Here is an 18,576-nt window from a genome sequence, read left to right as displayed (position 1 = left end):
ATGATTTATTCATGTATGTGAAATTTGTAATGCTAAAATTAAAACTTAACAATCATTCAGCAGTCACCAACGCAGCAAAGCAGTTACTGAAGAATGACAGTGAAAGCTTAGCAAGTTTAGTCGAAATGTAAAGTAAAGTAATAAGTATATTCAAAATTTTCAGTTATTCTTTTTTTACTATGTAAGCCTGTTTTAGAAAGAAATAGGATATTTTTTAATTAATTATATTAATTAATAGTTAAAAAAGTGTTCACAATCATACTTTATAATCAGCTTAATTATCTTTAATTTAACATAGTCTTAATAAATAAAACCAATCTCAGTTTAAACTTAAAAACTGGGTTTTTCAGGATGTTTATGAAAAAGTTTTTTTGCAACCCTTACTATAAGTGACATTTAGTGTATATAACCAATTGTATACTACTAGTAACATAACCAGTATAAGAGCACCTAATATTAAAATTATCATTGAGATGTTATATAATTTAAAATCTAGAAAACTACAAAAATGTTAGTACATAAATAAAATTTTAATAAAGATAAGCAGCTTAAAACAGCACAAAATGGAAATAAAATTCTTTTCATTGGGGAAGTTTTTGAATTTTTACTAAACAGTTCTTAGGGCTGGTGTTGGTTGGATTCTAAATCAATTTTTAAATGTGAAAAGAATGAAAAAAAAAAAAAAAAATACAGACATAATGAAGGTTAAAACAGGAATGAGAATTATTCAAGACAAATAATTTTATTTAAAAATTTACAGACTAAATTGAAATCTATAAAAGATAATAGATTTGATATTTTATAAAAAATAACAAAAAGTTTACAGACATAAGACGCCACTCCAAAACCATAATTACAATTTTTGCACTGTGTTTACAATTTTTGTTCCAGCGTGTCGAGGTAGGTAGCTGCCACACCTTGCTAGAATCTGTTAAATAGATTACTTAACTGGACAGTTCACCAGACATATTAAATAAAATTTAGGAGTGACTTGTATCTACAAATTCTTCATCCCCATAAAAGAGGGAGAAGTTAAGTACATTATAATACAGAAGTTAAACATATTTTGACAAAACAAATCTTAACGGAAATGTAAATACATAATTTTTTTTTTCAAATGTGGAAATCTTCCACCAAATCAAAATTCCTACGTCAGAAAGAATTTTGTATGGCACACAATAACCAATCTGGACCGATAACTGCTGTGATATCCTGTCGCTTTCTCCATCGGTGGTCCCAAATAAACAAAGTTAATGCTAAAGTTGAAAATCAATCTTGATACAAGAGATAACTTTTCAATGCTTTAGGTAAACTAAGTTCATTCACTCGTCCAAGTTCAAGGCGTTTTTTGTTAATTTGTTGCCTTATAACTCTTCTACATATGTCTTTTAAAGGCAAAGGTCCAGCTAAAATAAAGAAGAAACATTATAATGTTGAAGTGATTGAATAAATGAAGAAAAAATTACTTAAAAAAATCACAGTAGAATTCAAATGAATTTTTCGATTTTTACAACAGGCTCTATTAAATAAAAATTAGATGAATAAAATAATTACTAAAATTTACAGACAGCAGTGAGTATTATTTAGCTATAAACAGTCTAATGATCTTAGGAAAATCACTAGTAAGTGAATTCAGTTGCAATTTTTCCGGACTTTCAGGAAGAATTCATTTTAATATTTAATGTGATGGCAAAATTTCTTTTTTTCTTCATAATTTTTAGATTTATAAAATAAATTTAAAATGATTTTAACCACATCTGCATTTAATGAATGTATGGTATTTTTTTAATGGTGTGTTACAAGTTCTGACGAAATATAAAAATAATTCTGGCAATAAACATAATTTGGTTATCACTTCACTATCACTTGGAAAAATTAAAAGCTGGCAGGTATGTATGTTACTGTTATCAAATTTCTAAGAATGGAATAAAAAAATTTTTTGAGCAGAAGGGTAGCAAATGTCAGTTTGTAAAATTACTGTTCAGTGGAATCTTTACATTAAAATTTGCTGAAATGAAAAACGATACAATGCATTGGCACCTTGATGGTTAAAATAAGTCTTTTCAGACTTAATTTTCTTCTTGAACAAATTATAATTTCTCAAACAAATCAAAGAGAAATAAATATTTAAATTGTAGCATAACAATTATGAAACAGTTACATTCTACACTCTGAATACTTTATTTTAAAGAATTCCAAGTCCTGAAGCAATCTGGAATGTATGTTCTCAATACGAAAAGAAGGTGCATTTTGAATTAATAGTTATTTTTTGAAGAGTTTTATTATAAACCTTAATTTAATCAATAATTGAAAAATTTAAATTTATAAAGACACCGAAAGTTTTATACAACTTTTGTAATTATTTTTCTTTGAACAAATTCTTATTTTTTGAGAAATGCAAAACAGTATTATCCCAGTGTAAAAGTTCACTCCTTATTTTTGATTATGAGATAGTGAATCTTTGTTATGTCAGGAGAAAGCAGAAAAAATCAAACGAGGAAACTTCTAATATTAAAAAACACAAAAATTAAGTCTACAAAACCTTCGAAAGTTAAACTTTTTTTTTTTTTTACATTATTCGCTTTGGATACGATACATTTCTTTCCAAACAGAGATGCATTAACAAATGCAGTGGGGTGACCAATTAAATGTTACCCGATACACTAAAATGTGGATTTTTGGATAGAGGTAAGGATAATATTTTGAAGGTCTCTACAGATGATGATGTAGATTCCATTTCAGAGAGAGATTTATATGACAACACTGCTAACATTATTAAATCCAACAGAGATGTTTCTGGAATATTAAATTAGTAGCTTTGTCGCCTTCTCTACGGACGTAACATTTGGAGAAATCAAAAGCGTATAACTTAATTAAAAATCATCAAATATTTGTAATATTTTTTGAAGGAATAACTCTTGGGGTCCTTGGCACTTATTCTAAAATTTACTTTATCAATATACATACTATATTATATAATCTGGAATATTATCAATATACATATAAAATTGAATTTTGGGATAATTAAAGAGATAAAAAGTTTAAAAATATAATCTTTTGGTCTCTCCTAATATATTTATATTTAACAAGCGTCATTTACAATATTTATTCATTTATTTAAAATCAAGTTCTATATTTGTTACAGATGGAACAATGTAGATATTGTTACATCTGTAATACAAACCTATTAGTTCACTTATTATTATTATTTTTTTAATTGTAAAAAAAAATTGATCAAGGCATTTAACTTGTTACTAATAATAACCAAAAGATCAGTAAATATTAAAAAAAAAAAAAAATACTGCTTAATTTTGACATAAAATTAATTTTTGCTTAATTTTTGTATAGGCATAACAAACAAATTGCCAATTAAAATTCTAAAATTATCAAATCTATTTTCTTCACATTTTTTTTGGAGCAATTATGGTATAATGTTACCAAAAATAATCAAAATAGGTTAAATAGTGAAAATATTTCAGAAAGTATAAGCTTTAAAATGATAGAAACTATGTTGCTTAAGTTTAAAATTTTGACATTTTGGTTTACTTTTCGAGCAATCGCCCTTTGGTATGTTTAAAAGTTTTCATTGTGTTATATTTTTTTAAAAATTACTTTTAAACAAAATATCTTATTTTTTTTATAATTTTTTTCTGGAAGTTAATTAAAATATCATTGCTAAAACAAATTTCCTTTACGTGTAAAGAAAAAAAATTTGAAATATTGCCAAATATACTAAATATGGTTTTTGAAAGGGATTAAATGATAGTTATCCTCATCTAATTGTTTATATTACATCAATCTTTCATTATCACTGGTTTACAAGTCTACCCCCTGCTTTCATAAAATTTTGGGGGTTTCGAAAACCTACTTACAAACTTCACAGTACTTTGAGGTGTAGATGGTAAAAAATTCTCCAGACAGAAAATGGCTGTTTTCCCCCCTCTTTTCCTTTTATTTCCAGATAATTTTAACTTTCAATAATTTATAAATTCGGTTGAAAGAGAAAATATTTCTCTATCATTAAACATGGTCAGATAATTTAATTAGATTGCGATTGAATGTACAAATAATCTAAAATATTTTCGTGATTGTGGGAATTAAATAGAATATGATCAAAATTGTCCATACCTATAAAAAAAAATTTTTTTTTTTTTTTAATTCCTTTATTTTGATACTTTTTGTAAAAAAGTAAGATTATGTTTACTGTAAATATTCCAAACTAAGCAAATATATTTCAAGCCTTTTATGCAAAGAAAAAAAAAAGTTGACAGCAAACCAACCAATAGAATTAATTCAATCAACAGCAGGGGCTAATCAACTAAATCTAATTGTTTTACTTGCTTCAGGTGCTAGATTCACAAAATGCAACTGTCTGTGGAAAACTTTTGAACCCTTAGTATGATTTATTTTTTTACTTTAACTGTTAATCATTTGTTTTTCAGTGTCAAAGGCATCATACCATATTTATATAGTATTTAAAAATAAGATTGGTGATAAGGGTGTGCAAAAATAAAATTAAATTATAAATATTTTTCCAGAACAGCTGGTATACAAAAAATACAATTTAAAATTTAGAAAAATAATTCTTTTCAATAAGTTGAACCAGTTTACTTAATTGTACAATTTCTAAATGTATTCTGAAAAAGAGTAAAAAATCCAATATAAATCACATTTTAAATAACAAAATTGTTTACAGAAAGTGCCAAACCTAATAAAAATGTCAGCGTAGGCTAAAGGTTATATATCAAAGTTTATGTGGTAAAATTTTATTTTATACAATATTTATAAAAAAGGGGGACAAATATATTTACCATGAAAGCTTTTAACCATAGGGGAGAGGGAGGCACCTTTCAACAGTTTTTGCTTAAGAATTATTTTCGAAGTTTTATTGCTTTCAAAATCTAAGTTCTAATTTTTATTTACTAATTTGATATTTGAGGTAACCTCTCAATTTTTTCCAAAGGTCTAAACCAAAGACAAAATACCTAATTTTACATATTTAGTGAACCATGTATTTTGTTGAAATCTACCCCTCCTGGGGGGCAGTTTTCAACGGGTGGTGGGGCACATTTCAACAACTGAAGAGAACGTAACAAAATCATACATTTTGGAAAATTAACTTTACTCATAAAATAATAATAATGAATGAACATATTGGATTGATTTAGATTTTTTCTACATTATTTGGTCTTTAATAAAATCAAAGTTTACGGAGAATGTCATGAAAAATACAGCTCGAGCTGTTACGTAGCTTAAACTTGGTTGAGGCAGTTTCATTTTAATGTCATTTCTTTCTATACTACTAATGTCCTCTATACTACTAATTCTGGAAAATAAAACATTGATTATCATGCTTCCTCGCTCTCCAGAAACTACCTGCCTCACCAGACCAGCTCCTAACTTGGCAACAACATTCAGAGCTGGAACAAATGTTAAAACTCCAGTTTTATCCAAGTTATATATTTGATCCACTGTAAAATGACCAGAATTAAGAGCTCTCTCATAATTGTTGAAAGATTCTTGAACATTTTCTTTATTTAAAGCTATAGCTCTTGCAAAGCTGGTGTTTTCCAGTTTTCTTAAAGTAAGCTGTGGGTGACACTTCATAAAACCTTTAACCCAGTCAATTCCAGACGTTTCATTTTTGTCCCAGCTACTAGGAATTTTGGAGTTGAAACACTTTGCGTTATAATAGGAAAGTTTTCGAACTTGTCTGTAAGTTAGACTATAATTGAGAATTGAACATGTAATTATGTATTCACAAAGCAGGGTTTCTTGCTGGACATCAAAAACTTGTTGGCTTGTGTATTTAGAACTGTAGCATTTTGTGTGTTAGTAGTTGTACATTGTTTGGTTTCACCAACCAAACAATTATTTGACTTTCTTTTTTTTTAATTAATAAAATAAAGCTGAAAAGTCTATTCCAAATAAGTCTGCTGCTGCTGTTAAACATGCACCATTTCTGACTGCTTACATTGTTTTTTCAACGTTTTCTTCACTAACTTCTGGTTTAGAGAGTTTTTTTTTTTTATATATGTTCGCAACATTTTTATAAATTGTAAGAAGGTAAAATATCAGAATTGAGAATTTTATTAAATATAATGTTACACCCTAAACTTTTCAATTTTCTTAAAATTAAATTATTTTCATTCCAAATTAAATTTTCTTGAATATTTTTACAAAATTTTAAAATAATTATTTTATTGATGCTTTTAATGAATTCTTTGTAAATAAATTCTATTTTCAACAACAATGCAACAAACTGAATCTTGATTTTAAGCTTTTAAAAAAATTTCATTTCATTTAATTGAAATTTTTTTTACAAACATGCTTCCTTGAACACATTCACATGTTTTTCAAAATATTTAGAATAATGCCTTACAGAAAAAGTTGAGTATTTAAAATATAACAACCGCAATTAATGGGCTTTTTGCTGACTAATGACTTCTGCAAGATTACTTAACAAAAAAATAATAAGCCTGGGACACCTTTTAACACTGTTGAAATGTGCCCCCTAAGCTCTGTTGAAATCTGCCCCTGGTACAGACATTTTGGTTAAAGTATTATCAACCACTTTAGAAAAAGACTTTTTACTAATAAATGATACAGTTAGAAGCAGAATTAAATAAGCTAGCAGATGAATAAATATCACTTACTTTATTAAAAGATTACTGGTCGATAAACAGTTTTAAAATCAAAATTGTCTTTTTACTTTTGGAATGTTAAAACATGTTCCACAGAGTAACACAACAGTGGTAAAAAGAAAGTGCTTAAAACTAAATGTCAACAGTTATGCATAGTTAAAGCTTATTGTCTGGCATATTGGTGAATCATTAAGCAATATTAGAAGGCAGAAATTCTAGTTGTTGAAAGGTGCCCCATGTTGAAATGTGCCCCCCTCTCCCTTACAACTCGAATTTTTAGAAATTAAAAATCTAGTAAAAGCTTGAGTAACAACACTGAAAATATAAACGTACTTAATACAACTCACTCAAGTAACTGTAAGTAATAAGAAAATTCAGTACTTGAAAATGAAAACTACAAATAATAAGACAATTGAGTACTTCCTCAACAGCACCCTAAGATGTTTCAGAATCAGAGGAAATTTAAAAAAAAAATAATTCAGAAATGATAAGGCGGAATAAGATTGGAAGAGTAAAACAGCTATTATAGAAAGAAAAATGGGCAAATATGTACTTCAGAAATGCAAACAGTAAATGAAATGAATATGTCATCAAATATGTAAGGTATATATGCGGGAAAAAATTGCAAATAAATATAAGTCAAAAATTTACAGGGTGAAGACAGAAGCATTCTTAATGATATACGTATGCAAACTATAATAGCAAAGTAAGGGGGCCGGGATAGCCTGGTCGGTAGGGCGCTGGGCCCATATCCAAGAGGTCGTGGGTTCGATCCTCGCCGGCCGAAGACTCCCCGTGTAGTAAATGGTGACTGATGCACGTTAAATCTGTCGAGTCTCAAAGTCCTCCATGTTCCCACAACAAATCAATACCTCTGGGGGTACTGATCCAGGAGTTTCCTTGTCTTCTGGAATGGTTCAAAATTACAAGGCTACGGAGTTGAACGTAAGTAGTCGTAAACCCATGAAATTGGGTCGGCTGTTCAACGACGGTTATAAAATAAAATAAAATAGCAAAGTAAGAAAGTTTTTACATAATAATAATAATAAAAAACGTCACTAGCTATTAAGGAAATATTTTTAAAGAGGTTTTAAATTCTAATTCGCTAAAAACGTATAAATGTTTAGGCTGATCAAATATTTTTTTTTTATAAAATAGCTGAGGTCAAAATTACACAAAAATAAACTAATTGAGCAGCATTTATAAAACAGAAAAGGTTAAATAAGCTTCTTTCTTTTCTTTTCTTTTTTAAAGCAAAAAATCTTAGATGTTTTATAGCATAATAGAATGGAATTCTAGTACACACAGTAAAAAAAAAAAAAAAAAAAAAAAAAAAATTTTTTTTTTGAAGTATAGAATGGACAGTTGTAAACTATGAAAGCATGGAGCCTAAAACCAATGGAAAGTTTCAGGACTCTAGCATTCCCAATATGCAATACTATAGAATTTTTTTTAAATTTTTTTTTTATTAAAATTAGTATTATAAATATGTTTTTAACTAAAACTATGATCCCCTCACCTTAATAAAACTTAAAAAGCTGATCAAATCTGGTAATGAGCTAAGTCTGAGAGAAAAGAAACTGCAAAAGGAAAAGATGAAACTCCCTATTATCATTGTATTGGCATGAGACTCCCTATTATCATTCCTATCATCAGCTGAATTTAATAAAATTGAGTCGATAAACTATATTGGTTATAAAGAAATCTTGTATTGATCCCGAAGAACTATTAAAATAAGACCTATGCTATTTTCAGTTTCTGTTTTTACAAGTCACATTTTTTTAAAAATAGAGTTAAATTAATAGTTACATTATAGCATTCCCAAAAATACTTTACAGGAGTGTACATTTGTTATTTTGTTACTATCTATATCTCATACTATCTATGTTATGTAATAATAATCACTTAATTTTCTGATATCACACGCTTTAATCTGCCTAGATAGCAGCCGAACACCAAGGCTGAATAACTAATATTTACAAACAATTCACATCTTCTAGGCAGTTCATCAGCAAGTTATTATATTATATCGGCTAAAATAAAAAGTTCAAGATGTTTTTCGGCTCTGATCATTATATCCTAATCGATGATTAATTGCACTATTTATTGTATAAACCGTTATCCCAGCAAACCCAAAAATTATTATCTGAAAATGAGGTAACATTTTTTTTTCATTACAATTCATTTATAAGAACAAAAATCATCCCTATTTGGTACAGTACAGGAAGAGAAAAAAAAAGTACAATAATAAGAACTCACTCATATGCAAATCTGTATTAATAAGCATGAACACAGTTTGTGTATAATTTTTTTACTTTTACGAAAAAAGAAAAAAATATGACCTTTTAAAAAGTCTACCTTTTTGGAATTTAAGAAAGAAAGTGTGCATTTTTACACATTTTCCTACTAACGCAAATGCCATTTATTATTTCATTAACATGACTTAAAATCACATGTCGTGAATCCTGTTAAAGCAATTTAAGATCGGGTTTCATGCAATTTAAAAGCCATGATTATTAACCATGTTCAAGTGACTTAAAATTTTACTTTGAAATTCGTACTCACATGACTTTAAATCAAACATCCATATTCGTATTTACACGATTTTTAAATCAAATGTCAAGATTCATGTTCTTGTGTTTTAAAAAAATCACATATTGAGATTTATATTCATTCACACAATTTTAATAAATAAATAAAATCTTGCAACAATATTTTTATTAAATTGTTGATAACATTCTGGGGATAAATGCTTCTTACATTCACTTTTTTCTTCATAGGTATTTTTTAAATTATTAACTTGTTTTTGCATGTAATATTTTCGGATTTCTATTTTTAGCTTTTTATGTCTTCATAATACTCAGCCCTGTGGTATATAGAGTTCTATAAAAATTACATATTGTTTAAAAAATCTGATTTTTAAAAATTTTTTGCCAAAATGAGGTAATGACAAAAGGTTTTAACTACTTTTAAGAATTAAGCAACATGTGCAGAAAGTTATTCATTTTATCTGAATCTGATCATATGTTTAGTCTTTGTTGCAATTGACAAACCAGTTTGTCAAACTCTATGTCAAAATAACTTTAAAGATTTAGCTAATTTGGTATCCTAAAGCTCCATTTAACTAAAATATATATATTTTTTTAATAAATATCCATTGAATAAAAAGGTTGGAACATTAAGAAATAAAATTTTCTGGACATTTCACTATTAAATTTCGAGATACTCACAGAAAAATACGAAAGAATAAACAGACATATTGTAATAAAAACAAAATGATAATATTCATAAAATACAAAAAAACACTTACGATCTAATCCTCCGTAATACTTAATTGTGATTTCACAATGTCCCCAAACTGCACTAACAACTGGATATAGTTTCTTGCCTTTGAGTCCACGGAATGCCACACCTAAATATTGCCCATCTGTCATAAATGACAAGGTACCTTCATCCATGTCCAGTATCACTAACAGTTTATCAGGAACCATAAATGGCTCATCAGAATTTAGATGTGCAGGATACGTTACACCTGGATTATTTTTCACATCATGATATAGTTTGTTACGTCCTAAGTCCCATCCCCAAGATTCTGCATTACTACCAACAAGAGACTGGTAGCCAACAGTATGCAAGGGAGCTTCGCGCGTGGCAACACCCACCACTGCATGAGTACCCCTTTGTCTCACACTCCAATGTATCTCCCACACATGAAGTCCACGAGTATATCCGACCTTTCCTCGAATGCAATCCGTGCTTTGAGCAACAGGATGCCGATGAAACGTCAATTTATCGTCTTCCATCACAAATATATTCAAGGAACGGTCATCAGGATTCCAGGCATGTTTTAGTTGCTGCTCACGACTAGCAGAAGGCATATCTAACAGCACGTCTAGGCGACCTGGTCTCTGTAAGTCCGGATTACTGGCTAAATCTTTAGCCATTGGTCGGTGAATCGTTGCTGATGATACCCTTGCTATTGAAACAGTCTTTATACCACCTGAAGCTTTCTGCCCCATGTTCATTGGCCAGTGAGGAGGGAAAACCACTTGTGGATAATTTGCGTAGAAGGAATGAATGGCAGATCCAAGCTGAGGAGTCAGCACGGAAACTGGCAGGGGTCTGTAAATCCAGAATCTTTGTTTTGGTTTTGATGCTGAGGCTTTTATAGGTCGGCCCAACACTTGGTGCCTTCTGTTCAGCCTCAGGAGCCAGTCTTCATGAATAAAAAGTCCATATCCAGAGTAATTTGGTAAAGGTAAATTAAGAGGAGCCGTGCTTGAATTTCTGTGCACGTCCCACGGAGGCTGTTTATACCTAAATGAAAAAGTGAAATTTTAATTGAACTAGAAATGAGATAGTTTAAATGCAAAATCAGTAATAAGTTTATCCAAATTCATTTTATTTGACAAATGAGAAAAAAAAGCACTACTTAAACTGCATTAAAAATAAACATAGAAAAATACAATTTTATTTATTCTGAAATATTTTATTGGTTATGAAGCAAGCACTTGAAACTTAGGGTAAGAATACATAGGTAATGAAAAACAATTCACTATAAAAATTCATAAAGAAAGGGTAAAAGTATGTGGCTGATAGAGTAAACTCTGAATTTATTCTCTAATGTCACTAATAGGAGGAAAAAAACAATGCTGAAATTAAAAAATTATTAGGAAGTTATTGATAATGAAAACTATTCATACACCTTTACTTAGTAAATTTTTTCGAAACTCTCGGACTAATTTGAATACATTTAAGAAAATTTAAAAAAATAAGGGACATTTTTTAATTTTTTCTACACCAAATTTTAATAATAAACACTTTGGTTATTTGGAAATATTAGGGAAACCATTATTAGTTCGATTAACCTAATATTTTTAATTAGACATAGTATAACAAGTTCTTGAAATAAAGAATTTACCAAATATATATTTATAAAATAAATAGATGTGTGGTGTGTGCACAATAAACATACTTTTATTCAATGTAGGACTGAAATTTATCCAAAATTCTTTTAATAGTCAGCATTTATGTTTCAATATGCATGGTTCATTGATAAGCCATCATTTTCTTCTTCCATTTAGAATTTATTAATTATGAAGTTGAATTCCATGCCAACTGATACCAGTATTGAATTTTATCATAAGTAGAGAGCATTCATGATTTTGACTTATTTTCAAAAAAAAAAAAAATGTCTATTTTAAAGAATAAGTTATTAAAAATATTACGATTTTACATATTGCTTGATTTATATTGTAAAATAAATTGTTCTTTAGTCTAATTATGCAGATTTCTACCAAAATTTTTTTTTTTCTTCTTATTTTTTAAGTCAAAAATTATCTTAAATATATATTTGTCCCCTCTGTTACAATTATTCTTTTAAGTTTATATTATTCATGACACTAAAAATCTTTTAACTTAATAACTGGTTTTCACAATAAAGTCTATTAGTACAATCATGTTGCGTTATATTTTGGAAATAAAAAAAAATAAACATTTTAAAGTTTCTCATATAACGAAGGGGTAAAACTATATGTCCCCTCAGTTACATAAAAAGTAAACAAGTGCTAATGCATCCTGATTTAACTAATTTAAACCATTTCCTAAACTATTAGAGAACGTTTTTTATACAAAGCTGTGCCATTTTTATTTGATAGTGTGTTTAGTTTATAGTTAAGTTTTTCGAGTGAGTAGTCAGTATGGGGAAAACAGCAGCAAAAAAAAAAAAAAAAAAAAAAAAAATGAGAGAATATGGAACTAGAATGTCCCAAGATAAAAAGATATTTGTAAGAAGATAAAATGAAATAAAAATTTATAATAACAGAAATATTAAAAAAAAAAAAAATTAACAGCGAAATGGATAAATTGAAAATAAAAGACAAAGGAAAAAAAAAAGAGGCACTTATACAAGAAATAGAAATTCAGGAAGGATATTCTCTTTATAATACTCCTTTCATACTGGGGAAAGCAATTAAAAAAGCCAAACGTGCATTACCAGGGGTCTGTCCAGGCCGAATTTACTACCGTTTAGCGGGACCTTCACAAATTCAACCTTAGGAAAAACGGTGGTTTCACAAATTCAACTTTAGAAAAAACTGTAGTTTCACAAAATACTTTTTCTTAAAATTTTATTTTTGTAACCCTTAAGAAATGATAAATCCATATTTTTGTGTTGATTTTTAAATATAATATTTAATTTTTCACAAATTATGTTTGATTTTTCACAAAATAGGTACCTCTCAGAAAAACCTAGACAGACCCGATTACCCGAATTTCCAAGAAATTGTTGTACTGTTACACGCATACTCTGTAACCTTACTACCAAAACAAAAGAAACAACCTGACGAAACAAAAAACTTGCAATAAATTTCTACTCATCTGCTAGTTTCTTACCAGACTTCTGGTAGAGCTGAGTGCATGATTTTCAGAGAAAATGGACAGAAAGTCACAAAGCAAAAAAAAAGTATTTGCTGTGTACCTTGATGGATTTATCTTATAACGTCGTTGAACAGTCGACCCAAATTTGAGTTTACAGCTACCAATGTTCGACTCCGTAGCCTTGTAATTTTGAACCCAATCCAGAAGACAAGGGAACTCCTGGATCAGCACTTCCCAGAGATGTAATTTGTAATGAGAACTTGGAGGTCTTTGTGACCCGACGGATTTAAAGTGCACCAGCCACCATTTAAAACACAGGGATTATTTTGATGTTGCAATATATAGTTTCAAAAGTGAAAAAAGTTCAAGGAAATAAAAGGGTAGTTAATTTTGTTGCCCAAATAACTGAAATTGAAAAAGAAACAAGAAATGTGTGTGTGTTTTTTTAACACAGTCTGGTAAAACAAAAACTTTCATTTATAATTACAAAGATGTAGCATAGATTCATATGTCAGATATTATAGTAGCCAACTATAACATTACCAACTTTAAAAAACCAGAGAGTTCCTTTTGACAATATTTCCCTTTTATTTGTCAAATTTGTAAGTTGTTCCCCCTGTTACATTTCATGTCCTCTCTTTAACGACACATTATTTGGACTTAATAAAGATGTGTTTGCAATTTTAAAAGTCTTATAATAATTTATTTTACCTTGAAAAGAGACAATTAAAAAAAAAAAAAATTCAGATAATGTTACAGATAATGTTTACAATGGAAGAATCACAGAATTAAGCATAAATAACAGAGCATGTCAAAAATGTGGTATTTTATTTGTCCCCTCTGTTTCAAGTACTTCTAATTAACTAGCAATTTAATTATGAGGCTCTTATTATTTAATGCCAATTAATTAAACATTGCACCCTAAAGTTATTCTTGTAGAATTTTTTGTTTTCAGAAATATTTAATATATTTTCAGTATAAAATATGTACTTGAGTGATTTCCCCTCTGTTACGCTTGGAATTTGACAGAAGCAAAAATGTAACAAATCATGCAGTGTAAAAGAATTTTTTCCTTTTCTTCATTTTATATTTCTTCTGGGTCCTCAAAATTTCACCAAAAACATTAAATAATGTATAATAAATGAGTTTTTTAATCTTCAAGGTATGAAATTTTTTACTTTTATCATTCTAGGAGCCTTTTAAATTGATTTTAATTTTCATGAATGTTGAATAACTTACAAGTATGCAGAACATTGTTAAAACTATGCTAACTCTAAAATGAACAAAAACATTAATGTTTTATTAATATATTAAATAAAAAATATTAATGTAAGACAAAAAATTTAAAAACCTTGATTTTTTAAAAAAAAACCCAGTTTATTTATGTATTATTTATTTGAAAGTAGTAAAGATTCATAAAACGATCAATAGCTGAAATCCGTTGAAGTATTTTTAGAATTTTTATTAACATTTAAAATAATAGCATTTTAAAAATAAAACCAATTTGTAAAAGAAAAAAGCTTTAGAGATTTATTCATAAATAATTGAATATCTTCCATACCTATGATCCATTGTTTCAATATAATTCCGAATATTCTATAACTTTTTACCCAAAGCAATTTCAACGGAACTCTAAACAAAGTACATTCACAACGCTACAGGAATATGGGGAAAGCCTAGCAACACTCCCGTAAGTTGTTTAGTTGATAAAGAGGCCCATATGAAAGAACAGCTGCCAGAGGAAAACCATCTGGCGACCCCACGTACGGCAAATAAAAGCGGAAAAAAAATTGATGGGGAATGAAACTGGAAGGGGGCGAAAATTCGACTACGAAAAGCTAGGAACATACGTGTGCATGCAGGAAACCTACACCCCTCCCTTTTATATTTTCGGCTTGTGTACGATATTGCACAGTTAAAAGGTGTCTTCCGGACTATGCACGCCTGAGGTCAAAGGATATAGAGCAATTTGCAGTAAAAATACAGACGACAATAAAAACTACAGATTCGAAAATTTCTATCAAACGATATTTAGTTCAACAGAGTCAATTTTTACAGCACATTAGAATTTATCTTAACGGTTTTATCATAAAATGATAAATTGTTCTAAAGGTTCTGAAGCTTTTACCAGAAAATTTAAATGGATTCAATAAAAAGAAAAGCTAAACGAAATTGCGGATTTTCGCGGCATTTAGTGTAGTATGAAAATGACTTATTACACGTAAAACGTTTAATTGAATATAAGATTAAATAAATATCCTCACCGCAAAAATTATCAGTAGAAGTGGCATATCGCAGTTTTTACCGGTTTCTACGCATTTATTGCTTTTATGATTTTTTCCCTCCATTGATTTAAACAAAATAGATGAAAGACATCTTATGACCTCAAAACGCCAAGTGAAATAAAATCCTGTCATCCTTGAGTACGACAAAGCCGGAAAGAATAGAACAAAAATGCAGCGATCGATAGATAGACACATCCAGCTTAATTCCTTATTATCACGCTGCTTCAATATAAACCATTAGATATTATATTAACTTGGGGAAAAATTACTGACGGGTAATTGAACTATTCACAAAAGTCATATTTGCAGACTTACAGTATAAATATTGATTGCTTACGTGAATTCCAGTTTTTTTTTAAAAAAAATTTATTTCTAAAAGTTACTGAAAATTGGATTAGCTGTAAATGCCACTAAGAGATATTTTTTAAAAAAATATTAGAACTGCATATTTTAACTGAGTTATAAGGATTTAAAGCCTACAAATATTACATTCGTAAATAATTGAATTACGTTGAAAAAAAAAATTATTAAAACGATTTTTTGTTTTCATCAACCAAGACAAGAGTTATTTTCCAATGAATGTTCTTATTTAAAAAAAAGTCGAAAAAAAAAAGATTCGTTGTAATTTTTAGTTTTAAACAATTTTTCATTAAAAAAAAAAAAAAAACTACTATAAAATAAATTAGTCTTCAATCAACAACAACATGCTTTAAAAGTAAACAAAAACGGCAATCCAGTTTAAGTTTTTTTTTTTTTTTTTTAAAAAGAAGCTGAAGTTAGCTTACTTTTGCTTAGATGTTTTTCTACAGAGCAATGATAGGATATTTACTCAGAATTCTTCACCATGAAAGTATCCCACCTCAATCAATTTGAAAATAAATTTTAACTATAATTTTAAAAAAATTTACTCAAATGCATTGTTGTTGTTGCAACTAAATTATGCAATTTATGATAATAAGGCAGTCTGCACTTTCACGTGTTTCGAAGATTTTAAATCGGATTAATAATTTTGTACTTTGAAAGAACGGGAGGAAAGATGTTAATCTTATTGCCAAATCTTTAAGATTAACACAATTTAATTAGATAATCCAAATCAGAAATAAATTTTGACGTAGAGTATTTCTTCTTTTCTTCTTCTCGATTAATGATGCGTTTCTTGATCACAGCCATAGAACAAAGCAGTTGCTAATTTTTATAAAACCTTTTCACAAACAAGAAACTTCTATTTAAAAGACTGTTTTAAATTATGAAAGAAAAGTAGATTGTAAATACTCCCCCCCCCCCCGTTTTGTATTTTTGAAAATTGAAAATACGCATAGACAACTGACAACAGGAAGCGCTTAAAAAATATTAAAAAATGTGCCTAGAGCGACACAACCAAACGAAATCAAACAAATTTGAGAGATTTCATCATCTCTCCTAGCCCTAGCAACAATTTTACTTCAGTCCCAGTTGGGTTCTATAAGAATATGCCCGGAGATGTGCTGATTTTTAAATATTGGTCCTAGAATGGCCTATATAGGCTGAATAATAAATATAAAATATCGAGTGAATCTGATAATTCTAATTAAAACCGATAATGGTTGTAAAGTGATTGTAAAATAATGGGCGAATAGGACAATTCTATATAGGGCCAATATCGCGAAAATAACGGAAATAAATAAATAATAATAAAATAATATAATGAGATTAAAAACCAGAACGGCTTAGTATTTGCTACATAAATTTGATTCTATTTAACTGATTTGGCTAAGAATACGAGTATGCCAGTTATTTACTATACATAATTTCTTAAAATATCAGTACAGATAAGCTTATTAAGTCAGAATTCTTAACATTATACTCATTGAAACATTCCAAGATTTATTTTATTACATTTACAAACCTATTTGCTACAAAAATATGGCTATTAAATAAACGTGTTTCATTCAAATAAGATATTTTATTTTAAAATCTAGCTCACATCATACTAATTATGAAGCGGCATGCTTAAATGTAACTTCACTACTTGGTAGCATAACTCTTATTCAGTACCCAGTTCCTTGTAAGTAAAAATAGTGATTCCTGTTATGAAGGTTTTCTTCCTTTCACATTCAGAAAATATTGCATTAGTGAGTAGAGTGCAACACTTATGACAACATTAGTACAGTGCCGTAGCGAGCTTAACTCGCGCCCGGGGCACAATACCTTTTTAGCGCCCCCCCTCACTCGAAAACCATCTAATATTATAAGTAAAATATACTCGCCAAAGTAATAAATAAATTAAGTAAAATAAATAAAGTCATAGGCTCAAGCTGGGCATTAAATTTGAGACAAAAAATGTAGTTGAGAAAACAAGACTAGATTTTGAAATGTATATGATCATCTAGAATTAGTTCAAAAGATACCCATCATTTATTTTACATATTTATAAAGAAATATTTTAAAAACACGCAGTTTTAAAACAATAAAAAAGTAAATATTTATTATCTCTAAGGAGATACATATATTTAATAATATGATTATAATACATTAATAAAAATAATTATTATGTATAAATTTTCCGCTTTTGATAAAGCAAATTTATCAATAATATCATCAAAGTTGATCATTTCAAATTTTTCTCTTTCCACACTTAAAAATGCTAAGTCACTTAGGTGATCTTGTCCCATCGTTGATCGTAGATATGTCAAAATTAATTTTAATTTGCTGAATGGCCATTCGCAGCTAGCAATTGATACTGAGAGAGTCAGGAGTATTTGAAGTGCCACTCTCAGGTTTGGAAAAACATCTTCTCCATACGGGATTATAAAAGTAAGAGATTCTAATGGAGTTTTAAGGTCAATTTCTTTTCTACTGCGGAGTAACATTTTGCAGTCACATATTTCGATAAAGAGTTCTATTCCATTGAAATCTGTATTATAAAATTCCCCCAAATTTTTAAAAAAAATTTTCAAGGTCGTTATCAACATTATCCTTGTTTAATAAATTTTCAGCGCCTAGTAGAAATCCAAATTTGAAATTAAGGTCACTTAATCGTGTAAATCCTGTATATATTTCTTGTTGGAGATGATCAAGAACGCTTTTCATAACGCGAGAAATTTTTCTTTCTGCGGAAAGACTGACATCTCTAGCCAATTCTCCGGGCATTTTGCGGCGTCTTCTTACACGTATTGTTGCATCAATATCCCATTTTTCACAAAGAGACTTCGCTTTTTCTATTGCCTCTTCACAGAGCTTGTCTCGAATTTCGGCTAGTTCAGTCGCTAATGATTCAAGATCATGGAACG

General features: G+C 28.8%; 1 protein-coding gene across 1 annotated transcript; it reads right to left on the bottom strand.

The window, feature by feature from the left end:
• Nucleotides 1-723: 723 nt before the first annotated feature.
• Nucleotides 724-14,802, bottom strand: gus (splA/ryanodine receptor domain and SOCS box containing gustavus). Its single transcript, XM_016047709.5, has 3 exons — nucleotides 14,584-14,802; nucleotides 9,955-10,961; nucleotides 724-1,406 (listed from the first exon to the last, which is right to left on the bottom strand). The coding sequence occupies exons 1-3, from the start codon at nucleotides 14,592-14,594 to the stop codon at nucleotides 1,270-1,272; spliced, it is 1,155 nt and encodes a 384-aa protein (XP_015903195.1). The 5' UTR covers nucleotides 14,595-14,802; the 3' UTR covers nucleotides 724-1,269.
• Nucleotides 14,803-18,576: the final 3,774 nt, after the last annotated feature.

This window comes from Parasteatoda tepidariorum, chromosome 9 (genome assembly GCF_982258835.1).
Source record: "Parasteatoda tepidariorum strain Cologne lab strain chromosome 9, Ptep-v5.0, whole genome shotgun sequence".
NCBI classification, from domain to species: Eukaryota; Metazoa; Arthropoda; class Arachnida; order Araneae; family Theridiidae; genus Parasteatoda; species Parasteatoda tepidariorum.
This window is presented reverse-complemented; position numbering and strand designations above follow the sequence as displayed.